Source organism: Colius striatus, chromosome 5, assembly GCF_028858725.1.
Source record: "Colius striatus isolate bColStr4 chromosome 5, bColStr4.1.hap1, whole genome shotgun sequence".
NCBI classification, from domain to species: domain Eukaryota; kingdom Metazoa; phylum Chordata; class Aves; order Coliiformes; family Coliidae; genus Colius; species Colius striatus.
Genome location: NC_084763.1, coordinates 26,814,094 through 26,836,230, shown reverse-complemented (window position 1 = coordinate 26,836,230; position 22,137 = coordinate 26,814,094). Strand labels below are relative to the sequence as shown.

General features: G+C 39.5%; 1 protein-coding gene across 1 annotated transcript; it reads right to left on the bottom strand.

Moving 5' to 3' along the window:
- Window positions 1–1,666: 1,666 nt before the first annotated feature.
- Window positions 1,667–20,238, bottom strand: TMEM196 (transmembrane protein 196). Its single transcript, XM_010208269.2, has 4 exons — window positions 20,092–20,238; window positions 8,451–8,507; window positions 6,380–6,634; window positions 1,667–1,729 (listed from the first exon to the last, which is right to left on the bottom strand). The coding sequence occupies exons 1-4, from the start codon at window positions 20,236–20,238 to the stop codon at window positions 1,667–1,669; spliced, it is 522 nt and encodes a 173-aa protein (XP_010206571.2).
- Between the last annotated feature and the right edge of the window lie 1,899 nt (window positions 20,239–22,137).

Genomic DNA, 22,137 nt, shown 5'->3' with positions numbered 1-22,137 from the left:
TATGTTACCTGATTTAGGTAGACCTGCTTCTGCAGGGAGGTTGGACTAGATGATCTCTAAAGGTCCCTTCCAACCCTACCATTCTATGACTCCATGATTCTAGGTCTTTAAGAAGATTCAAAAACCCTTTGAGACAGCACGTGAATGAAGAGAAGCCTTATAAAAGGTGGGCCAATTTTTGACCCATAAGCTTAGCCATCCAACTAATTTGCATGAAGTTTAAGTGAGAGACTTAAATCACAGTGGAGATATTGCCTATGTTGTAATTAGACGGGAAGATCCATTATAGACTTAGAAAATCCTTAAATACTCAAATATTATACCATAAATATTCAAAAAACAATTTAATATAATTTCTAGAGGCTGTTATAGATTGGCTTGAATAATAATAAGATTTTATTCACACTTGTCTGTGAACATGAGCATAAATCACCAAATGTTGACAGTCATCAACAATGCACACATCTCAAAGTCATGTTGAAGCACTGGGCATTACAGCACTATGTAACATATGAGTGATTTTATACTAATATTTTGTATTGATATTATTCTGTATATGTTCTGTTATAGGTTGCTTCCTCCATCTTTCATGGCCATGTGAGTTAGTAGGTCCTGCATTAAAGTCTGGGGTCAGTTAAAGCTGCTGCCTTGACAGTCACACTGCTTTAACAGACCTCAGTGCTATTATGGATGTGCAGAATTGCCCGTGCATTATGTCATTGACCATACCTTTGCTCAGAATTTGTTGTTCTCCTTTGTAAGCTTGCTTCACTCATTTAGAAAACTTTCCATGTGTGGCACAAAACTGCATGCATGACAGTTCAGCTTTGCAAGATCATCCAATGAGACAAAAAATCCAAAAGAGCTCTCTAAAATATCTGCTTTAGATTTCATTTTATTTGTGATCTTTATCAACAAATTACGAAATATACTTCATTCACAAATTGGAAATATTTACAATTTCTTTACAACAAGGCATTGTTGAGGTTTCGATTTATGGCGTTCTTAACAGCATTCTGTCTTTCAAAACAAAGACATTGGTGTTGTTTTCAGCACACTGTTCTTTTACGCTCTGAATGTGAAATGGGAGCCTTTTGGAAGAGTAATTTGCACTTTCTTTTGATACAATCTACTGGGACAACTGAGGCTGGATGCATTTGCAATGTAGGGAGAAGGACTGTGCAGATGCATTGCTGGTACCATGCCACGTGATCTGAAGCCATGATATTATACTAGATGCTGCTAAGTGGGAAGGAGAAAAAGATTCCCCTGAGCCATCCTTCATTTGCCCTCTTTAGGAATCCTGTGACTGGGCTAAATGTGGTCCAGTTTAATTTCATAATTTTTTCTGTTATTTGAGTCTGTATGAGAAGAAGAGTCTTGAGAAGTCCATTTCAAATATTAGCACAGTTCTGAAAAGTTATTCAGGAAAAAAAATGAAAGAGAGTAGTAGGCAGGGAGTGAATAAATACTGTATATCCGCAAAATGTTTAGGAGACAAATTTTGAACATGTTTCTAAAAGGGAAATGCATCTGTGTTGTTCTGCAATTGTGACATTCGAGACAAAAAAGCTAAGATAGTTCCATTTTCTCAATTTCTTGGAGTCCTTTTTTTCATGAAGAAAATTCAAAAACCACTTCTTTCCATGGAACTTTTAAAAATATCTTAATATACACTTCCATTATAAATGAGATGGGGGCCACCGTTGCTTAGGCTGTCTGTCATTTCCTGGAACAAGAATAGAAAATACTGATTAAAGTTAAAAATGTTTTATGGTGTTTGAAACACAGTTGACTAAGGTTGTGATAAAAATCTAACAAATTCTTGAGTTTTAAACATTTAGAAAAACTTCACATTTTTTATTCAGTTTGATAAATCTCACTGTATTAAAAAAAATGCGTTTCTTCCTACATAAATTAAGTGCATTAGAAAGCTGATAGACTCATTAGTACTGATTGAGTTGGACATTACGCTCAGACCACTTATACAGCATTGATGGTATCCGTGCAAGTTTTGTGACATTGTCCTTTGAAAGTGCATCAACTCAAACTTGTGTGGGAATCTACAAAGAAATAAGACGGTAATTAAATCTTCATTTCCATTCATACCTTTTTCTGTGCGGACATGCTAGAAATAGATTACATTCAATGATAGCTGGGATAGAGATTAGAGAAGTAGGTGTAGATCCAAACAGGATCTAAGGGTTTTGATTGCTTGCCTTGGGATAAGTCTGATTTTGGATTTCCCATAATATGCCACGCTACAATTTTTAGCTGTTCAGCAATTGCTGATGAGTCATCTTGGAGTAAACTGACCTGATCATCAGTCAGAATCCTAAAGCACCTAAACCAAGATTTGTTTGCAGTTAAATTTTCTAATTCTCAAATTGCAATCCAAACAATACCTACTTACCAACTGTCTAAGTCTGGAGATGGCTACATTAATTAAGCAGTTCTCTGAGCTTCAAGGCTGCAAAGCCACACAGGGTTTACGCTTGGAACTGCCTTATTCTGACCAATCCTAGGCCTATTTCATACCAAATTGAATCCAGATGCCGAAATAAGGTGATCTGCTCCTTATGTCCAATGACAGATCCCAGAGAATGTCCAACTATGCCAACAGGAATGGGAACACATAAAAATGCAATTTTGTCTAGTCTTTTTAAAAACCAGGTAACTGAGGTGAAGGTGCTACTGTTGGGCTAGTTCAAAAATATTTGCATGAGAATCAGAAGATTTTCTCTGCATGGAAAGATTAAATTCACCTAAGGGGTACATTTGGATAAAATGTGGAGGACAAGGGATTTGTTTGCCCTCTTATGGAACTTTCTATGAAGAAAGGTTCATTAGGCTAAACAGAGAGAGAGAGATGGAAAGAAAGACCCTGACTATATGGCATAGTAGTAGAGATTCTTAGTAAAGAGAAGAAAATTCTGGGACCTTGTCTTTTTTTCTAATCTGACCCTTTCTCTCCTTTTTATCCACAATTATAGAATCATAGAATCACAGAATGGTAGGGGTTGGAAGGGATGTCTAGACATCATCTGGTCCAACTCCCCTGGTCAAGCAGGTCCACCTAGATCAGGTGGCACAGGAACATGTCCAGGTGGGTTTTGAAAACCTCCAGAGAAGGAGACTCTACACCCTCCCTGGGCAGCCTGTGCCAGGGCTTCCTCATCCTTACCGTAAAGAAGTTTTTCCCTATGTTTAAAAGGAATTTTTTGTGTTCCAGCTTATGTTGATTACCCCTTGTCCTTTCACTGGACACTACAAAAAACAGTGTTGCCCCATCCTCTTGACATACACCTTTTAAATATTTGTAAGTATTAATGAGGTCTCCCTTCAGTCTTCTCTTCTCCAGGCGAAGCAGTCTCAGATCCCACAGTCTTTCATCATAAGAAAGATGCTCCAGTCCCCTGATCACCTTGCTGGCCCTGCACTGGACTCTCTCTAGAAGTTCTCTGTCTCTCTTGAGGTGGGGAGCCCAATATTTGATTTATAAATAGTTTGGGAGGCAGAGACCAGAACACAGAGTTTGATATAAAGTGGAAGCACTGGTGTCTCCTCTCTTAGTTGTTACCAGCTACATTTTCAAGTAGATCACAAGACTTTTGCATAGCTTTTGAAAGAAAAGATGTTCTATTCCTCTCTACAATGCAAAATTAGGGCCATCAAACCAGGAAGCCCTGTAAATTAATACTCCTGAATAAAGTGTAAGCTTCAAAGAAAATAAGGTAAGTAAACTTACTGAGTTTTGAGCATTATCTACCACTCATCTCTCCATTTGTCAGGTGATGGTGTTGGATGATTTTGTGTGGTGCCGTATTTCTCTCATGTACTGAGGCATGCCTAACACTAGACTCTGGATCGCAGTTTGTGTGTTGTCTACTCTGAAACAAGGCACGACATTTTGCCTATTTGTAGGTGCCTAAATCCTTTGTTGGGTCTACACTGCAGATATCAGTCAGCTGTGGAAGTAACCACGAATACCAAAGCCACTTAACTATCAGTCAGCCACAGGCTGATAGTAATGGTCTGTCAGAAGGCTACTCATGAATATAGTATATATGTGAGTATATATATATATGTTTCCTTTTGTCAACTTTATCGCTTGAATCCTCTGCAGGCATCAGTTATTAGAATGTCATCATAATTTCAGCAAATATTGAAAACCATTTGTTTTATCAATTATTTCTCTTTTTAAAAAATAGAAGTATTAGTAACTTTTAAAATGATGCTGAATTCAAGACATCAAGGTGCACACAGATTAGAAGCAGAGTGAGTCAATGGTGGCAACATCCAAATAGGAGCATTTGGATGTCTAAACTTGGGTGAATATTTTAAATACTCAACTTACTTCCAGATTGCGGTGTTCACCACGTAGAATTATGTCACTACCTGGAAGCACCATTCCCGACTGAGAGTGACATCACAGCTTCAGCCAACTTTGATTAGCTGAAACTATGACTTGCTCTTAGAGGTGGCCCTTCCTGAAGTGACATAACAACATGGTAGCTCCCTAGTGTTCAGCGTACCTTGGAGGTAACTCTGGTGTCGGGGGAACCACCGGGCAGCTGGGCAGGTCGGTTATTTCAATACCCCTCAATCTCTAATATAAATATAACAATTATACAATAAATATAGCACAAACAAATGCACATGCAGTACATGTCTATATTACTGTATAGCAGTATAAATATACAAAATGGTCTTATATATAAAACACTCTAAAGTTCTTTTCTAAATCAGGGCCTCATTTAATGTAAGTTTTTAAGTAGCCTTCGTTATTTTTTGGGGGCATGCTGTGAGCTAATATTCTCAAACTTGCCAACAGCAGGCAGTCTACAGACTGTAGGTCTAAGACGTCCCAGATCAGACTATCTACACATAGAATCATAGAATGCATACATCATTCTAGAACAAACATGTGAGAAATCCAGTACTGGTGGGCCACATCCCACATTTGCTGAGCATGTGCAAGAGAGTTGCTCTGCACATGCATAATAGCCCTTCACCCAAGATAAATGGGGACTGCTAAGTATCTAAAACCTCAGTATATCAACAGGCTAGGTAAAGAGTCAGTGAACTACTGCTATATGTGGTCACCTTTAGCCCAAATTCATAGGGTTGGAAGGTGTTTGTATTTTGAAATTTTTTTCTTCCCAAACCATTTCTTTTTTTTCTCCCTCTTTTTCTCTTAAATGAGCTTCATCGTTTGCCTTGCTGAGGCAAAAGTCTCTGAAAAGCATGATTTAGTCTACCATCTACCATGGTCATAGTTGCCTACATAGCTCATCAGAATTCTTCTCCATTTAAAATGAGAGGGATAAATTTATGTCTTCTCTTGTGCTTATCACTCTATGTTAGTGTTAGAATTCGTACTATTTAACTTTTTAACATGTTCCAAGCATCTTCTAACATGAATGTAGTCTATATTTCTACTTGGAGTCTCTTAATTGAAGCCAAAGAAAGTAGCAGGTAATTTTTATCTAATGGAAAATTAACTGCTATATCATGTTTACAGACTGATGAACTTAACTGTAATGCAAAGTTACATGTAGAGATTTAGATGGTCACTTGACTTTTGTTCGCTCCTGTACTCATTTCTCAAATGAAAGGCATTGAATACAAAATCCAAATGTAAAGCACGGGGTGTCAGTGAACATTTAATTCCTTAAGTATTAATCAGATCTGTAAATCCAAGGAGCTGATTTCAAGAATTCTTATCAGTTATTTTGTCTCTATGTTCTCAACACTGGAAGCTTAAGTTTCAGCCTCTAAACATAGACCTAGACACCTTAGTAAACTTCCTTTTAGCAGAGAAAGGCAGCAAATCCTCAGTGCTGTTGCAAATCAGACCAGTTTCATTTATGTGTCTAAATATGCCCTTAAGTGCTTAGGTTTAGTCATCTAGGTTTGTGAACTGTGGCTTTTGTGTTTAAATAACCTACTTTATAAGCTGAGTACTTGGGAGAGGAAGAAATTGATTAAATCCTGAAAGCATGCAATGATGTGGTTACAGAAAGCATTCTATGCTCTTTCACAGTACAATACATGACAATCCATATTAATAAGGCTTCTAATTATTTATGAAGTGCTATATTTAGCAGGTAAGACCTTGAATAGCTATACAATGGAATTATGTTGAAAATGGATGTACTTCATTGAAATGGATGTACTGCAAATATTCAGTACCTAAAAATAGCTCCGCATAATGCAACACAATAAAGCTTACACAGAATGGCAGTATTTCATTTCCCAGAAGCTCTTTCTCATATGAAACTGAAAACTGAATACATCTCTTGCCAGTTGTAAACATTAACACATACAGTAGGATTTTAGGAGAAGCAGAATAAATAAGGGAGTACACATAACTCACTTTTTCTGCCATTTCATGGGAGTGATGCAATGAATGTTCTCTTTCTGAGAACATTCGCCTTTGTTCATAGCTGGCTAGCCGACAAGTGAGCCATGAAGAAAGGGTGCAACCACCAATTCCAATACATGCAAGAGACATGGAGGCAAGGTGCAAAGAATAGAGAGCAGATGACTTCTTTGTCAGGGCACGAAGAAATTGAAAATTTAAGATTCCTCCGATTAGTCCACAGATGCAACAGGCAGAAAAGAGTATCATCTGTCAGGAAAGACAAGAGAGATTATGTCACAGTACCATTTTTCAGAAACAGATTCATTTATATGAAAAAATGAGACTAACCATAATTCAATGCTTCAACAACATCACGAACTGCAAAACACTGCACAGACACTCATTTTTAATTCCCTCAGCTCTCACAGACCTCCAAGGTAGTAAAATATCTTCTGGTGTACAAGAGTTAAGATTGGTATTGCATGTAAAATAAAGTTGTGTATAATGAGTTGGTCATGTTAAAAGCTCGTCTGTGGAAGAACTACTGGGACACAAATCTTCTGATTTTCAGCATTTCATTCAAAACAGTAACATAACACAATGTGTCATAATTTTCTATTGTGCAATTTCTCAACACTGCAGGAGTGAACACCTCATGTATTCACAGTTAATCTCTCTTGTTTTGTATGCCATCTGACTACAACCTGTTCAATTCCCATTTGTTCAGTCAGATGGCAGTTTGGAGGCTTTCTATGGCTTTTGTGGGGACTTCAAAAGTGTTCAAGGTGAATGTGCTAGACAGAGAAATAAGAGAAACAGCAAAAAAATTGCTCATGTAGTTCTACAGACGGCCAGTGTGATGACTGTGTTTATTTGTTTTTAACTTGGTTAAAATGCTTCTGGAAACTTGAGAAGGATGTGGAACAGGCTGCAGTTAATGAGATGTCCTATCACTTTAATCACAAAGATATCACCCTGGTTCAAAATGTTCTTAATCTACAAATGACTCAAGGGTAAAAGACCTTATTATAGAGATACTGCTAAATTATTGTGTTATTCACTTCTCTGGATACTGCTGGCTTGTCAGATGTACATCTAGATGGACCTTTGATATTATTCAGTATGGCTTTGTATATGTACTTATCTGCTGTAGTAGGAACAATTTATGGAGCCATACAGACCACTTTGGTACACAACTGGGATGGGAATTTAATCGGGAATGTGGCATTCAGGCTGTGTGCTGCAGTCCACTGGGAAGTGACTATCCCGTGAGACCACTAGAACAGACAGCTTTTAGAAACTGGTTATGGTCCACATACTTCAAGAAATGAGATTGTCATTTCAACAAGGTTCAGGATAACTCACTGATGTTCAAAAATAGCATGAAAGGTCTTGATTACCTTCCCTAGATTCCCTGATTCTCTTAATGCTAGTTTTATGAGACTTCCATCTGTATATGGCAGAATAGAGCAAACTGACAGAAAATATCTAGACATTATCACTTACAATATGATCATGTCTTTAACATAAACTTCTGCTCTGGCTTGTTTAGTAATAACATTTTGCTGCAGGCAGAAAAATGACTGTACTTCCAATTCTTAGAAAAAACAGAAAACATTCACCTTCAATTTAAAACTGGCTTATATGTGATTCTGATTGCAAAAAGAAACTTATTAAAATGGTGAACAGCTACGATATCTAAAATCAAACTTGGTCAACAGCCTCACTGAGGAGGCAGCCAGTGTTGGTTTTTGAAGGAGAGAAGATACAGTCCAGTGACATTATTGGGGAACTTTATATTGACTTGGCATAAATTTGTATCAAGACTTTTCCTATCCAAATTTATCACGACAGGGATAAATAGGGGCACAGAGCTTAAATAGGCATGACCTAAATAGGCCATTTCAGATTTGCTTTGTTTTGCTTGATTAACTCAAAGTGCTATTTACTTTTTTGGACTGCTGACTTGCAATTTTTATCAACTTTTTGTCAGAAACACTTGGACACAGGAAGCTCCCAGTAAGGAGTTCAAGTTAGATAAGTATGTCTTTCAAACACTTATATATGCAGTGGAAAAACTTACAACAAGTCCAGATTTTTTTTTGGCGCACAATATTCCACATATGCCACAAAGCAGAAACTGCAAAGAAAAAAAGAAAACAAACCTAATTATTTCATCATTTAAAGTCTCAAGTATAAATCTTCCTGTGTTGCTGTAGTGGAGACCACAACAGGAGGTTAGGCAATGGTTAGGGTTGTCAGCATTTTTAGCACAAACCTTATGTTTCAGAAACTTGTAACTCAATCATAAACACACTTAACTGGGAAATGAGAATCACAGAATCTTAAGGGTTGGAAGAGACCTTGAAAGATCATTTAGTCCAACCCCTCTGCCAGAGCAGGATCTCCTAGAGTAGGTCACACAGGAACTCGTCCAGGTGGGTTTTGAATGTCTCCAGAGCAGGAGACTCCACAATCCATCTGGGCAGCCCATTCCAGTGCTCCGTCACTCTCATAGTGCAGAAATTCTTCCTTGTGTTTCTTTGAAACCTCTTGTGTTCCATTTTATACTCACTACCCCTTGTCCTGTCATTGGTCATCATTGAGAAGAGCCTGGCTCCATCCTGCTGACACCCACCCTTTACATATTTGTAAACATTAATGAGGTCACCACTCAGTCTCCTCCAAGCTGAAGAGCACCAGCTCCCTCAGCCTTTCGTCATAAGGGGGATGCTCCACTCCATCATCTTGGTGGCCCTAAGATGAACTCTTTCCAGCAGCTCCCTGTCCTTGAACTGAGGGGCTCAGAACTGGACACAACATTCTAGATGTGATCTCATGAGGGCAGAGGGGGAGGAGAATCTCTCTTGACCTACTTCCCACAGCCCTTCTATTACACCCCAGGATGCCATTGGCCTTGGCCACGAGGGCACATTGCTGGCTCATGGTCATCCTGCTTTCCCCCAGCACCCCCAAGTCCTTTTCACCTACACCGCTCTCTAACAGTTCATTCCCCAACCTGTACTGGTACCTGGGGTTATTATTTCCCAGATGCAAGACTCTACACTTACCCTTGTTGAATTTCATTAGATTTCTCCCCACCCATCTCTCCAGCCTGTTCAGGTGTTGTTGAATTGCAGTACAGAAGTCAGACTGAGGATGATTACTCATTTAAAAAAAAATTGTACTTTTAAGCTGCTTGGGTAAACAAAACATTAAAAAAACCTTGATGTTGCAGGTAACTGACCTTTTTTTACTCTTTTTTTTGGTCTTTTCCTTCCTCAGAAAAGCTTGGCAAAGTACTAGACTCAAATAATCTACTTTCAAGCACAGCTAAGGTACTTAAAGCCCTGATCCTACCATCTAAACCACTAAGGGATCCTACATGGATTGTTGTCCTCAAGACAGTGGAACTCTGGGCACGAATACAGGTGTAAATATGAGTACATCTGATGGTGTGGCTACACTAAGCATTCAGGAAAACCTGTTTCAGATTCCAGATAGCCCATTTTGCAAGAGACAGCACGACAGTAACTGCACTATTTTCATGTAGCAGTGTTACACAAACTGTTACTAATTGTTGCATCAAGCATTGTGCAAAACTAATTCTCAAAAATAGAAACACCCACTACCATGAATACTTTTTAGTGACCTGTGTCAAAGACCAATGATATTCTCTGTTGTCTCTTTTCCCTCCTACAAAAAAGTTTAAGGAAGGAAACAGCAAATAATCCCTGAAGGAGCAGTCATGGTTAGAACCACAGTAATTATATGAAAGAATAAGGTCTTCTCCAGATGTTTGTAACAATGTCAGAAGTTTTCTTTGATACCTTTTAAACTCCTTTATTAAGAATTCTGTGCTACTTATTTTTAGCAAAGCTAACCATATACTCCTATTGGGAAATAATTTTATCATTTTAAAAATGGATTTTTAAACATCCTTTTTGCATTGAGTTGGTATTTCTAGGAAAAGTCTCTGCTTCACCTTGATTTAGGATTAAATCACTGTCCTGGTTTCCTGATACAGCTAATTTTCTTCCTAATAGCTGATACAGGGCTATATTTTGAGTTTATGTTGAAAAGAACATTGATAACACAGGGATATTTTGGTTATTGCTGGGCAGTGCTTGCACAGCATCAAGGCCTTTTCTGCCCCTCCTGCTGCCCAGCCAGCGAGTAGGCTGGGGGTGCACAAGAAGCTGGGAGGGAGCATGGCCAGGACAGTTGACTCAAATTAGCCAAAGGGCTATTCCATATCATAGACCATCATGTCTAGTATATAAACTGGGGGTACTGGCCGGGAGAGATGATTTGCTGCATGGGCATCAGTCAGTGTGTGGTGAGCAATTGCATTGGGCAGCACTTGGTTTCGGGTTTGTTGTTTGTTTGGTTGGTTTTTTTGCCTTGAGTTTTATTTATCTCTCTCTCTGTTATATTTCTCTTCATTACTGTTGTTGTTGTGGTTACTATTAATATTATTAATAATAATTGTTGTTACATTTTATTTCATTTTAGTTATTAAGTTGTTCTTATTTCAACCTGCAGGCTTTACTTTTTTTCTCCGATTCTCCTCTCCATCCCACTAGAGGGAACAGGGACTGCAAAAAAGTAGCTGTGTGATGCTTAAATGCTGTCTGGGATTAAACCATGACAATCATAGAAAAGACCTGTTTGTTAGATAAGAAAAAAAAAAAAGTTTGCCAACGATACTAAACTAGGAGGAGCCATTCACTCCCTCAAGGGTAGAGGGGCCTTACAGAGAGATCTGAATAGGCTAGAGAGCTGGGCAATCACCAACCATATGAAATTTGACATGAGCAAGTGGTGGATTCTACACCTAGGATGGAGTAATCTTGATTATACATAAATATTGGGGGACAAAAGATTGGAGAGTAGTCCCACAGGAAGAGATCTGAGGGTATGGCGTGATGGCAAGTTGAATATGTGTCAACAGTGAGCACCAGCAGTCAACAAGGCCAGCTGTGTGTCCTGGAGTGGATCAAGCATAGCATAGTGAGCCAGTCAAGTGAGATATCTGTCCCACTCTACACTGCTTTGGTATGGCCACATCTCAAGTACCATATGCAGTTTTAGGAACCTCAATATAAGAAGCTAGGACTGTGTTGAGAGGAGGATAACAAAGGTGGTAAAAGGCCTTGAGGGTAAGATTGAGAAGGAGTAGTTGAAGTTACTGGGTTTGTCCAGCTTGGAGAAGGCTGCAGTCTACAACTTCCTCAGGATGGGCAGTGGAGGGGGAGGTGCTGATCTTCTCTCTCTGGTGACCAGAAGTAGGATATGAGGAAATGGAATGAAGATGCATGAGGGGAAGTTCAGGTTGGACATTAGGAAAAGGTTCTTCACTGAGAAGGTAATCGGTCACCGGAACAGGGTCCCCAGAGAAGTGGTCATGGGACCAAGCCTGTGAGAGTTCAAGCAGCATCTGGATAATAGTCTTAGTCGTATGGTTTAGTTTTAGGTAGTCCTGTGAGAAGCAGAGAATTGGACTTGATCCTTATGAGTCCCTTCCAACTTGAGATATTCTCTGACTCTGATAATATTTTATTGTGCCAAGGTCTGTGTGTATTTTCTCTCCCTGTACATCTACAATATTTATACATATCTACAAGGAATGATGTGTCCTATAGTAACACAACAGAGAATCAACTAAAATTTTACTATTCTATTCTATTCTATTCTATTCTATTCTATTCTATTCTATTCTATTCTATTCTATTCTATCTTTGGAGTTGGGTATTCCTGATTCTTCCACATTCTTCTATGTGAAGTTGAGAAGACCATACCAAAGTTTTATAATGTTTATGACTACCAAACAAACAAGTTGTGAAACTAGTATGTCTGAACAAGTTAAAAACCTTGGAAGAAAAGCACACAAGCAGTTATAACCAGTGGATGAAATTGAGCCAGAGTATGGGGCAATTAAACCTCATGCAAAGCTTTGAAAATAATGAGACAAGTTTACCACTCTCTTCTGAGGCTACAGAGGATTCTGATTCACTGGAAGCAGTGGAAACCTTCATTACAGAAAGAATATTAGTGATATCCAGAGCTCAGGAACACTGCTCATGCAGAATTGCCTTAGCCAAGCTTCTCAATGTCGAGACCTCTAGAAAGGTTAGGAAGTGGGACATTATGTGACTAATCAATCATCACTTTTTGGTAGAATAGCTAGGGTCTTGGTAATTTTTTTGGTGGTGCTATAGTAATTTACTCTAAAATTATTGATGTTTCAGTATTGTGATCAGCAGTAGTGAAAAGTCGATGGGAAAAACTACACTAGTTCTTTGTACTTGAAAAAGAATGCAAACACAAATCAGACAGAAAAGGAATTTCCTATGTTTGTTCCTGTTTGTAATTTATTTTTGAACTCCTCTATTTTATAATACTGCCAACTGGAAGACAGCCACCAAGAGCTCTGTTGTCTGGTCGCTCCCTGTCTGTTCTTGGCTATCCTGAAACATTTCATGTCAATATGTCATACCAGTTAAACTTGTCTTGTAACTGTTAAGCTACTCCAGACTGCAGTTTACCCATGGCTAACTAATATTGTCATGGTGAGAACTTGTTCCTTTCTACTGGAGAATTTTTACCAAACTCTTGGACTCTTTAAATGTAGTTACATTTTCTAACCATGTCAAGCCTAAAGTAAGTTAAGTCAAACACACTTATAATGAAAATACAGTAAATAAGGACCGGAAAAGAAATGTATCCCTGAATATAAGCTTCTTACAAAGAAAAAACTGTTGAACTGTTCACAGCTTACGCTGAGAATTTCATGAAGAATAAAAAACATTTCATGAAGAATAAGCTAAATTACTAAGCCCTTCAAAGTGCTCTGGGAGACAGAGAGGGACCTTCAGCTGGGACTTGTTGAGACATGTTTCACTGTTGGACTTACATTTTAATTATTATTCATCAGAAAAATCATAAAAGGCTAAAAGATCAAAAATCTTACGTATAAACACACATAGATGACTGTACGCAACCAATTCTCATTGCTTCTGGGGTTACTTTTGTTTGCAAACTTACTCATACCTCTGATGATACATGATGTTTCATGCCAAGAGTAGCATAGGAGGCAGGGACTGAATGTATCAACCAATAATAGAACCACTCTTGGGTGACTGGTAAAAAATCCAACAAAAGATACTACAAAGCACAAAAACTACTTGGAGACTCAGTGGGCTGTGAGTGCCTCAGTCCCCCTTTCAATTAAGAGTTTCCAGGGACCTAGCAAAGCGAGAGTCCCTCTGATGGCACTAGCGAGATTGCAAAGTGATTCAGTAGCCTATGTATCTCTCGAGTCTTTGCCATCCACATTGCAGCTGTGCCTGCTTATGTTCAATACACATATTTGAAAATCTCTGTTTTGGTCTGTTGAACTTTGGAATAAAGAAACAAAGACCTCTTAGAAAAGGAGAATGTTTATTTCAAGCTTGCTTTAATTTACCTTCTATTAAATATGGGCTTGAATCATAACCTTTGATCCAAACACACAGAAATTTCAGTAAGGAGGCTGAAACCTCAGTTTAGACTGAAGTACTGTGGTTTGGATACATCCCTATCTCATATTTTCTGGAACTGAAGACTTAATCTCTTTTGTTTTCTCCTGGGAAAGTGGGCTTTCTTACTGGTAGTTGTAAAAAAAAAAAAAAAAAAAAAAATTCAGTTTTAGTTATACCTGCAGAGAGCCAAAGATTTGTTTCCATCATGCAGAAGAAAAGGAACTATTTTTATCTTATATATTGAAGCTAAGAAGCCTTTCTTCCTTCTGTTCTGAGGAGGCAAAAGCAATGGTGAGTGTAATTCCCCTGAGAAAATGAAATCTGTTGATGGAAAATCTTTTTGGGAAGATGGCTGAAGAAAATAATCAAGAAAACCTGTTGAATATAGGGACTGCTTTATCCCTAGTTATTGCTCATGACAAAGAAGCAGTCCAAACTACATATACTCTGTCAAAGGCTCTCCAGCGTTTTGTGCAATCCATTTGTATCTGATGAAATAGATGAAGGCAAATTCAGCCAAATTTGAATGCAACACAGTGAAAATGCAAGTGTATCATACCTCTATGATAATAATCCTCTACTTGGAAGAATAAACCACCAAGATAAATAAACAGCTTCACTGTTATCTACTCTTGTCAGGTAGTAAACCAAGTAAATCTGTTTCACACTAAAACTGTATAAACATAAAATCATAGAACCATTTCAGCTGGAAGAGACCTTTAAGAGCATTGAGTCCAACTGCTAAACTAACACTGCCAAGCCCATAACATGTGACTGCCATCAGAATATCCAGGAATTTGAAATCAGTCACATCTAGAAAGGACCAATCTATTTTGCTTCAGCTCCATCCAAATGAGAAAAAAGCTGAAGTTCCTAAAGGATGAACTGAGCAGAGATGCAATCTCTAATGGAAACTCTTAGTCAAAGCAGTATTTCAGAACAAGGATTACGTTTTCTTAGTGTGGGTATACAGGACACAGAATCCACTCATGAAAAAAAGAGGCATTAAACTAGAGAAAAGCGTAAATGGACAAGATCATCAAACCTGAGTAGTAGCTTTGCCTGATACTTTCACAGAGATGCAGGATAATCTCTGTGCAAAAGGGGGATGGAAACTTCTAATGATGTTGCTGTCCCATGCAAAGGGTTGTGGGGACAGGATTGTCTTGATGACTGCAAGTCATCCAGACTTAGAACTAGAAGAAACAGGATTGCCAGAACCCAACCCTGTGTCCCACCAAATCTATGGGCAGTGAGCTTATTTGGTTGTATCAGCTCAGGTGGTGCTACAATTGTCACTGGTTCAAGCCAAAATCAAGTAGTTTAAATTCCAGCCCAGTTTGTGTGACTAGTCTTCCCATTCATCTGGTTCTAGGCTTGCAAAGATGCATTCAAATTGGAAATATTTTTAGAAAGAAATTTAGAAGTGGGTCTCTAGACCTGAAAATTCTACCTGCCATCAGTGTTCCAAAAAACTATGGTCACCTGGAAAGACACTCAAATTCTTAGCACAAAATAAAAACAGTTACTTAATTGCTCAGGGTCTATTGGAATAACAAGGAGTAAATAATGATTTTTATTGGGTTTGTATCAAACATTTACTTCAGAGTATGACTGGTTTTTGTCTCAAAAAGTAATAAAGATTATTCCCTGCTGAAGTCTTATCTAAAGTCTTATCTCAGCAAAACATTTAAGCATATGCTTAAGTCACTTTATATTCAACAGATCCTCTTAAACACAACCCAGGAACTAGAAGTCCTCTTGGATAGACCATCTTCCAGATTGGTTTATGCTTCTGTACTGTCTGAATGACAAAAAAAAAACCTCAAAAAACAAACCACTGAAAGACTTCTCAGCTTGAGTGAAATGTCCTGGCTCCATGCAAGGCAAGAAGCTCTCCCCTTGGTACATCCTCCCTCATCTATAGGTACAGAACTCTTTTCAGCTTCCACTCAGATCACTGACAGTGTTGCAATTCATTTCATCAGGAGTTGAAGCCAGTCATAAATATGGTCAATTTGATGAAAATAGAATGCACATGTTAAAATAAATTAGGATCATATCTGCATTTTGTCTCTACGCTAAAAATATAATGTAAATTTCTTAGTGTTCTTTAAAAAAAAAAAAAAAAAAAGTTTGACTGTTCTTTCCAAAGGAAACTTGGCAGGAAAAAAACCCAATCCAAAAAACCCTAGATGCAAAATTTAATGTTTAAAAATTTCAGGCCACCATCATTGATTTAATAGTTCAAAATTATGTTCTTGCTCTGAGGGAGTTCCAAACTGACTGACTCTTTTGCTTTAAATCCTGGATAAAAAAAAAAAAAAAAAAAAGGCACTGAAATAAAATATTTAAAGTGCCAATTTGGAGCAAATTTCTGTAACCAAACTATAAATGCAGATTTTTAATGGGCACGCAGACTTCCACTGTACTAAACTCAGAAATCATGGAAACAATAACTCTGGTTCTACAGACAGACTGACCAACATCCAGAGAATGCCTCTCAGCTACGTCTTTATAAGGGAAGAAACTATTACTATTGAAGGACATAGCCACAAGTGCATCATCAGGTATCTTGCATGTGAAGATAGATGGCATATTTCACTAAAGATGTGACTTTTCTCTTTCATTCTCCCTCTCTCTTTTCCAGAATCTCATTTATAGCAAGATTTTTTTCACCACTGCAGAATAAATGGGAATTTGAACCATATACATATATGTGTGTGAATATATAGTCAATACTTATACTGATGGTGATGCAGCCATTGTGTTTAAATATAGATGAAAAAATATGTGACCATTTAAAAAAGATCTGTGGATACTTTTTGAATTATTATATTCTGATTTTTTTTTTTTTGTGCAAAAGCCTTTGCTATGGATGCCATCATTCTTGCTATGCTGGTGTTAGTGGTTCAGCATGCTCATTCGTTGCATCATTTCTGTAATGTGTCATATAACTTCATTGGAGTGATGGATTTCAGAAATATATATCACATCCTCTGAAGTGGATTATACCAAAATGGTCAAAACAAACAGAAAGAAAGTCCAGAAATCAACAACACATTCAGCTTAGGTTATATAGGACTAGTTTTTTGGGGTGGTTGATTTGTTGGTTTTTGGTGCTTTTTTTCAATTCATCAGACATAGCTCATTTTAAAAAGAACAGATTGGATATGATATAAAATTGGATAGTCGTCTCCACATGCTCCAGATAATATGAGAAGTCAGTTACACCTTCAGTTGTTTTCTTTTGGCTATTTTTTAAACAATCTTACTATCTTAATCCAGCCCAATCCCAATGAGAACAACAAATTTTAAAAGTGTTTTCATATTTCCATGCAATTTTGATGTAGACATTGTCTTGACTTTTCATTTTTTTCATTCTTGTCTACTCCACTTTCCCTGGCTTGCTTATACATAATGTAAGGCATGCAACAATGAGAACACTTCAGCCCATGCTTAACTTCACTTACATCTCTAATTCTATGGGTGAGCTCCACTTGCTTAAAGACAGGGATGTTACTAAATTATCTGCCTGAATGGAGACAGTGAACAATATGAACAACTCTTTTAAGTGCATCAAATGTGCATCAAAAGCAAACCATCATAGGGAGGCAAGTGTGGGAGATAGAATGAGCATGATTTTAAGTTTTCCAAATTGTAAGAATTTGGGTTAATGTTTCCATGGTGATGCTATCCTCATCTACTTCCTTATGAACTTGGGCCTCTGATGACTTCCATCCACATAAAAGAAAAGAACAGGGTCAAAAGTTTTCAGTGTATTTCCAGGTAAAATATAACAGGAGATGTGACATTGTTCAACATAATTCCGGTGTTTTGCATTCTAACAGTCAGAGTATTAGTTTTTCATTTAACATCCCTCTATTTCCTTTAATGTTCATTTCTCAAAGGCAAAACTTGATTCAAGAGTGTGAAAATTGGAAAAATATAACATTTTATGCAAGACATATTCTTTTCAAGGCAGCACGAGCTCAGTGTGAGACCCAGAGAGCAGAAAGGAGGCTTATGCCGTTTCTGCAGAAAGACAGTTCTGAGGATAGTGCAAACAAATATTTCTCCAGTTGTTTCAAGCTGGACCTAGTTACCCATGGCTCTAAGTTTCCCTGGAGAACAGTAGATCTGTGGCCTCTTTCTTGTCCTGACTCAGCTGCTAGTCCTCTAGTCTGAAGAACACAATCTAACAGACAATTTGAACTGCTGTAGTGGTACAAATAAGGTGCCATAATGGTGATAATTTGTCATAGAATCACAGAATAGAATTGAGACTATAGATCTTTAGTTTGTGCAAATTAAGTAAGCCTTTATAAGCATGTCACCCCACTCTGTGTACCACTGTGATTTTTCGTTTCCTCTACTACATGAAGCATAAGCTGCTTGCTTCCACTTTACAGTTTCTTTGTGATTTCTCTCTGCTTACTCAACCTGCAGTTGTTTGCTCAATTCCTAGCAATTGGTGCCTGCCTCTGCTGGCTCTGGTTGTGGACACCCTTCATCCACTAGTTACATTTTCAAACAAGTCCCTTTGACATCAGTTCCATGCCTAGCACTCACATATGGGGACAATTTCCTATAAACATCTGCAAATCACTTCACTGTCCTCTATCTATTTTTTTCTAAAATTCTACCTATGAATAGCCAGAAATCAGCCAAACTGCTAGTGTGTTAATGCAACCACCTGTTATACCAGGCAATTTTGGTTTGTTGTTTCTTTATATTCCTTACGTCCTTTCATCCTACATTTGTCTCTTGCTTTGATTGTAAGATCCTTGGAGCCAATATCTAATGTAATAGGATCTTAATCTGTGGCTAGTACAAACTCTGGAGAAACAGAAGCCAAACTCTGGAGCAACAGAAGCCATAAAAATGATTAAGGTAGTTGTGCAAGAAATGTGCATCGTCATGAAACGGTATCAGCTGTACTAGCATTGTCACAAAATGCAATCACTGCATAAAATACTGATCTCACTGCCTGGTCAAAACTCTTTGACTTCAGTGAAATGCAGGATATTGCCCTCTGTCATTAAATCTTCAGATAGATTCATGGTTCTGAGTAATCTTTTTTCTCCAGCAATGATCAAAAACCTCCTTCTTTGAAGTGATTTTGATAATATTACCTGTTGGCCACTGTCTTACCTGGTTTTCATTCTCATTTCTAACTTGTCTGTTCTGCAGTGCAGAATTATGTGTGTGTTTATATACTGACAAAAATATTTAGGACTGCTGTCAATAATTAATAATTATTGACAGTGAGAGTATTACATGAAGCACTTTGTCAGAATGAATCTATAAATCACCAGAGGTTATGCTGATGAATAATCAAGAGTGTTTTGCATTTATCATCTTATCTCAGGCAAAGCAATCCTTTTAGAAATATTGCTGTACAATCTAAGCTGGCCAAAACCAGCTTTGGAGTTCAAAAATGCCCACTCATGTTTAGGCTGAATATTCAATATTTCCCACTCTTTGTTTCATAAATATAAATAACCATTTGGATGAAAATTCTTCCTAGCAACATGCATATCTGAAACTGCAGAAATATGAAAGACTTTTGAGAAGTGAGATATGCCCTGTGATATGAACACACCGTTTCTATTAACCCATTATTGCTGTTTGATTTTTTTTGTTGTTAATTTTTCAAGAAGCTCAGGGTCCCCAGATCATGAGAACATATCCTTCCTTTTCCTTCCCATTTCCTCTTTCTCTCTCTTTCCTTCAAAAGCTCAGAACTCTGCTGACATGTCTATGATATTATTTTAAAACACCCCTTGGTAGCCTTGTCGTTAGGGACAGATGAATTCACAATGAATTTCAAGCTCGTAAGCTACGGTCCGTGCTCCTCTCGAGGCATCGGGCTTTGCCAGGTGTGAGAATGGGTTCACAGAAAGTTCAATTGTTCACCACAAAATTGAAACACGAAAAGGAGCAGGAAGGAAGGGGTCTCCCCCCAACCCCGCAGCACACACATATATCTCTTCCCCCCGCGCCTCCCCCTCGGCCCGCGAGTGTGCCCACCGTACCCCACGCACATCGGAAATGGACCCGCGAGGCTCTCGCCGCAGCATGCACACGCGGAAGGGAACGAAAGGGAGGGGAGGGGGACGCCTTCGCACGGCCTGATCATCACCATAAAGAGTTAAAGAGAGAGTGAAATGGCTAACGTACACACACCCCGCTCCATACCGGAGAAGAGTCTCCCAGCTGAGGTTTATGCTCTGTGAGGACCAGGCTGAAACTGACCGCCCCCACGGCCACGCTGGACACCCCTAACCCTATCTCCAGCACGGAGAGCATCAGGAGGCTCCCGATGATCTGGCTGCTGGTGCACATCCTCCCTCGGTCATCCTTCCTTCCCGATCAGCCGGGGAAAACGCGCATCCTCCTTCTCCTCCAGCGCTCCCGCCGCCGCCCTGAGTCGCCCCCAAACTTTTCTTCCGCCGCCGGCAGCCGGGGCGGAGCGGCGCGCGCATCCGCGGCCGCCGGGCGCTGCGAGGGGCGGCGGGGCGGCCCCGGCGCCGCCGGGCCCCGCGCGCCCCCGCGCCGGCAGCGAGCGCGGCCCCGGCGCGGCGGAGCTCTCCAAGGTGCCGGCCGGCAGCGGGGCCTCAGGCGGCTGAGGCTGCGGCCGCGGCCTCGGGGGGCTTCTCAGCCGCCGCGCCTCCGCCCGAGCAGCCGACCTTGGCTGGTCGCCTCCCGCGCTCTCATTGAAATGACCTCACCGGGACTGGGCAGTGGGAGGTTATTTTTTCAGCCCTTCTTATTTCGCTCCCCCTCCTCTCTTCCTGAATTAGGGGTGGGGGGGGACAAGAGTGTGGCGAGCCCACCTCGGGTATATTTATGTATGAGACTAGACCCAATGCACGGGCGAGGCGCCATGGCAGCCCCGCCCCACGGCCACACGGCACGGCACGGCACCTTCCTCCGGTCCTGCCCCCCCCGGCACCCCGCCTCGCACACCTCCTCCGTCCCGGACTGGCGGCGGGACGCGGAGAGCCGTGGGAGTGCCAGCTGCGGACTGCCGACCCGCGACGCTTTCGTAAAAGCTGACCCCCACCTTGATGAGGTGTGAGCAGGCCTCCCTCCTCCCAGCTGGTACTGTCAAAAATCGGGAGGAAGCCCATCTTCCTCTTGTGTTAGTGAAAGGGCTGGAGTCTGCCTTGTTTCACCACTGCAAAACTCTCCACTGCCTTCCAGAACACTGCTGCCAGAAGAAGCAACTAATGTGGCCATTCTTGTCACTCTGACAAGGGCTAGAACTGTGTCATTCCTATAACAAGAGATCCAGAGCTGCTACTTGAGCCATACTGGATAGCTTGGTACCAACCTTTACTCCTGAGGCTTGGATACAGGAAATGCTCTGACTGCAGTTTTACAGTCCAGATTAGCTGCACAATGTGGCACCATGTAAATAATGTATCACTCGAACTCTCCTAAATATGATTGCCAACCTTGTGACATTTACCACACCACCAGGGCAAAAGTACTTCTTAAACAATTCTATCCTCAAAATCTACTTCATGACTCAATAATATCAGCAGTCTGAAGAATTTAGCTTTTCTCTTTTTGTATATATGTGACATTTTCCTATTCTAATCAAAACATATTTGGATATTTTTCCTTCCTTGCAAAAATCTAGAATTCTCAACCTGTTCAGAAATCTTACATTCAGGTGTTATAATCCAGAAGGGCAGTCTAGGCTTGTCCATTATTTTTATGGTGTATTTTGGAGGCAAGAGCACAAGATTGGCAAGGTGCTGATTGTACATATTTCTTTGGGCTCCAAAATCTGTGTCTTGTATTTTGAGAAGACAGCCGTTGAACCACTGTCATGAGCACTTCCAAAGTTCAAGGGAACAAGCTGTGCATACATATTATATGCACCCATCATTACAGGCCAGAATTTAGTTATCATTTGTAGAAATCTTGTATACTTAATTGCTGTGAATGGAGTTAAGACTGGCATCAAAGTCTATTTCCTTAAGTTGTTCATGTTCTTTAGGTATCTGAGAGTGAGAGAAAGGGGTCCTAAGGTAGGATATTACTGCTTTCTAGGTTAAAACTTTAGCTTTAGCATTTTTTCCCAGTTCACAGAACCAGGAAAGGTGACTACATCTAAGGGAAAGTTGCATTATAGTCAAAGTTGAATTGTCTCCTTTGCATCTCTTATGTTTTAAATGGTACCTGACACCTTTTATCATTAAAAATCAAGGCACAGTATAAAAGTTCCTAAGC

Bases quoted from the DNA above. Each gene is read 5' to 3' on its own strand.
- TMEM196 (XM_010208269.2), bottom strand. From the start codon at position 20,238: ATGTGCACCAGCAGCCAGATCATCGGGAGCCTCCTGATGCTCTCCGTG. The intron at 8,508-20,091 runs GTATGGAGCGGG...TTTTCTTTGCAG, and splicing joins AGCTGGGAGACTCTTCTCCG to TTTCTGCTTTGTGGCATATG. The intron at 6,635-8,450 runs GTAAGTTTTTCC...CTTTCCTGACAG, and splicing joins AAAAAAAATCTGGACTTGTT to ATGATACTCTTTTCTGCCTG.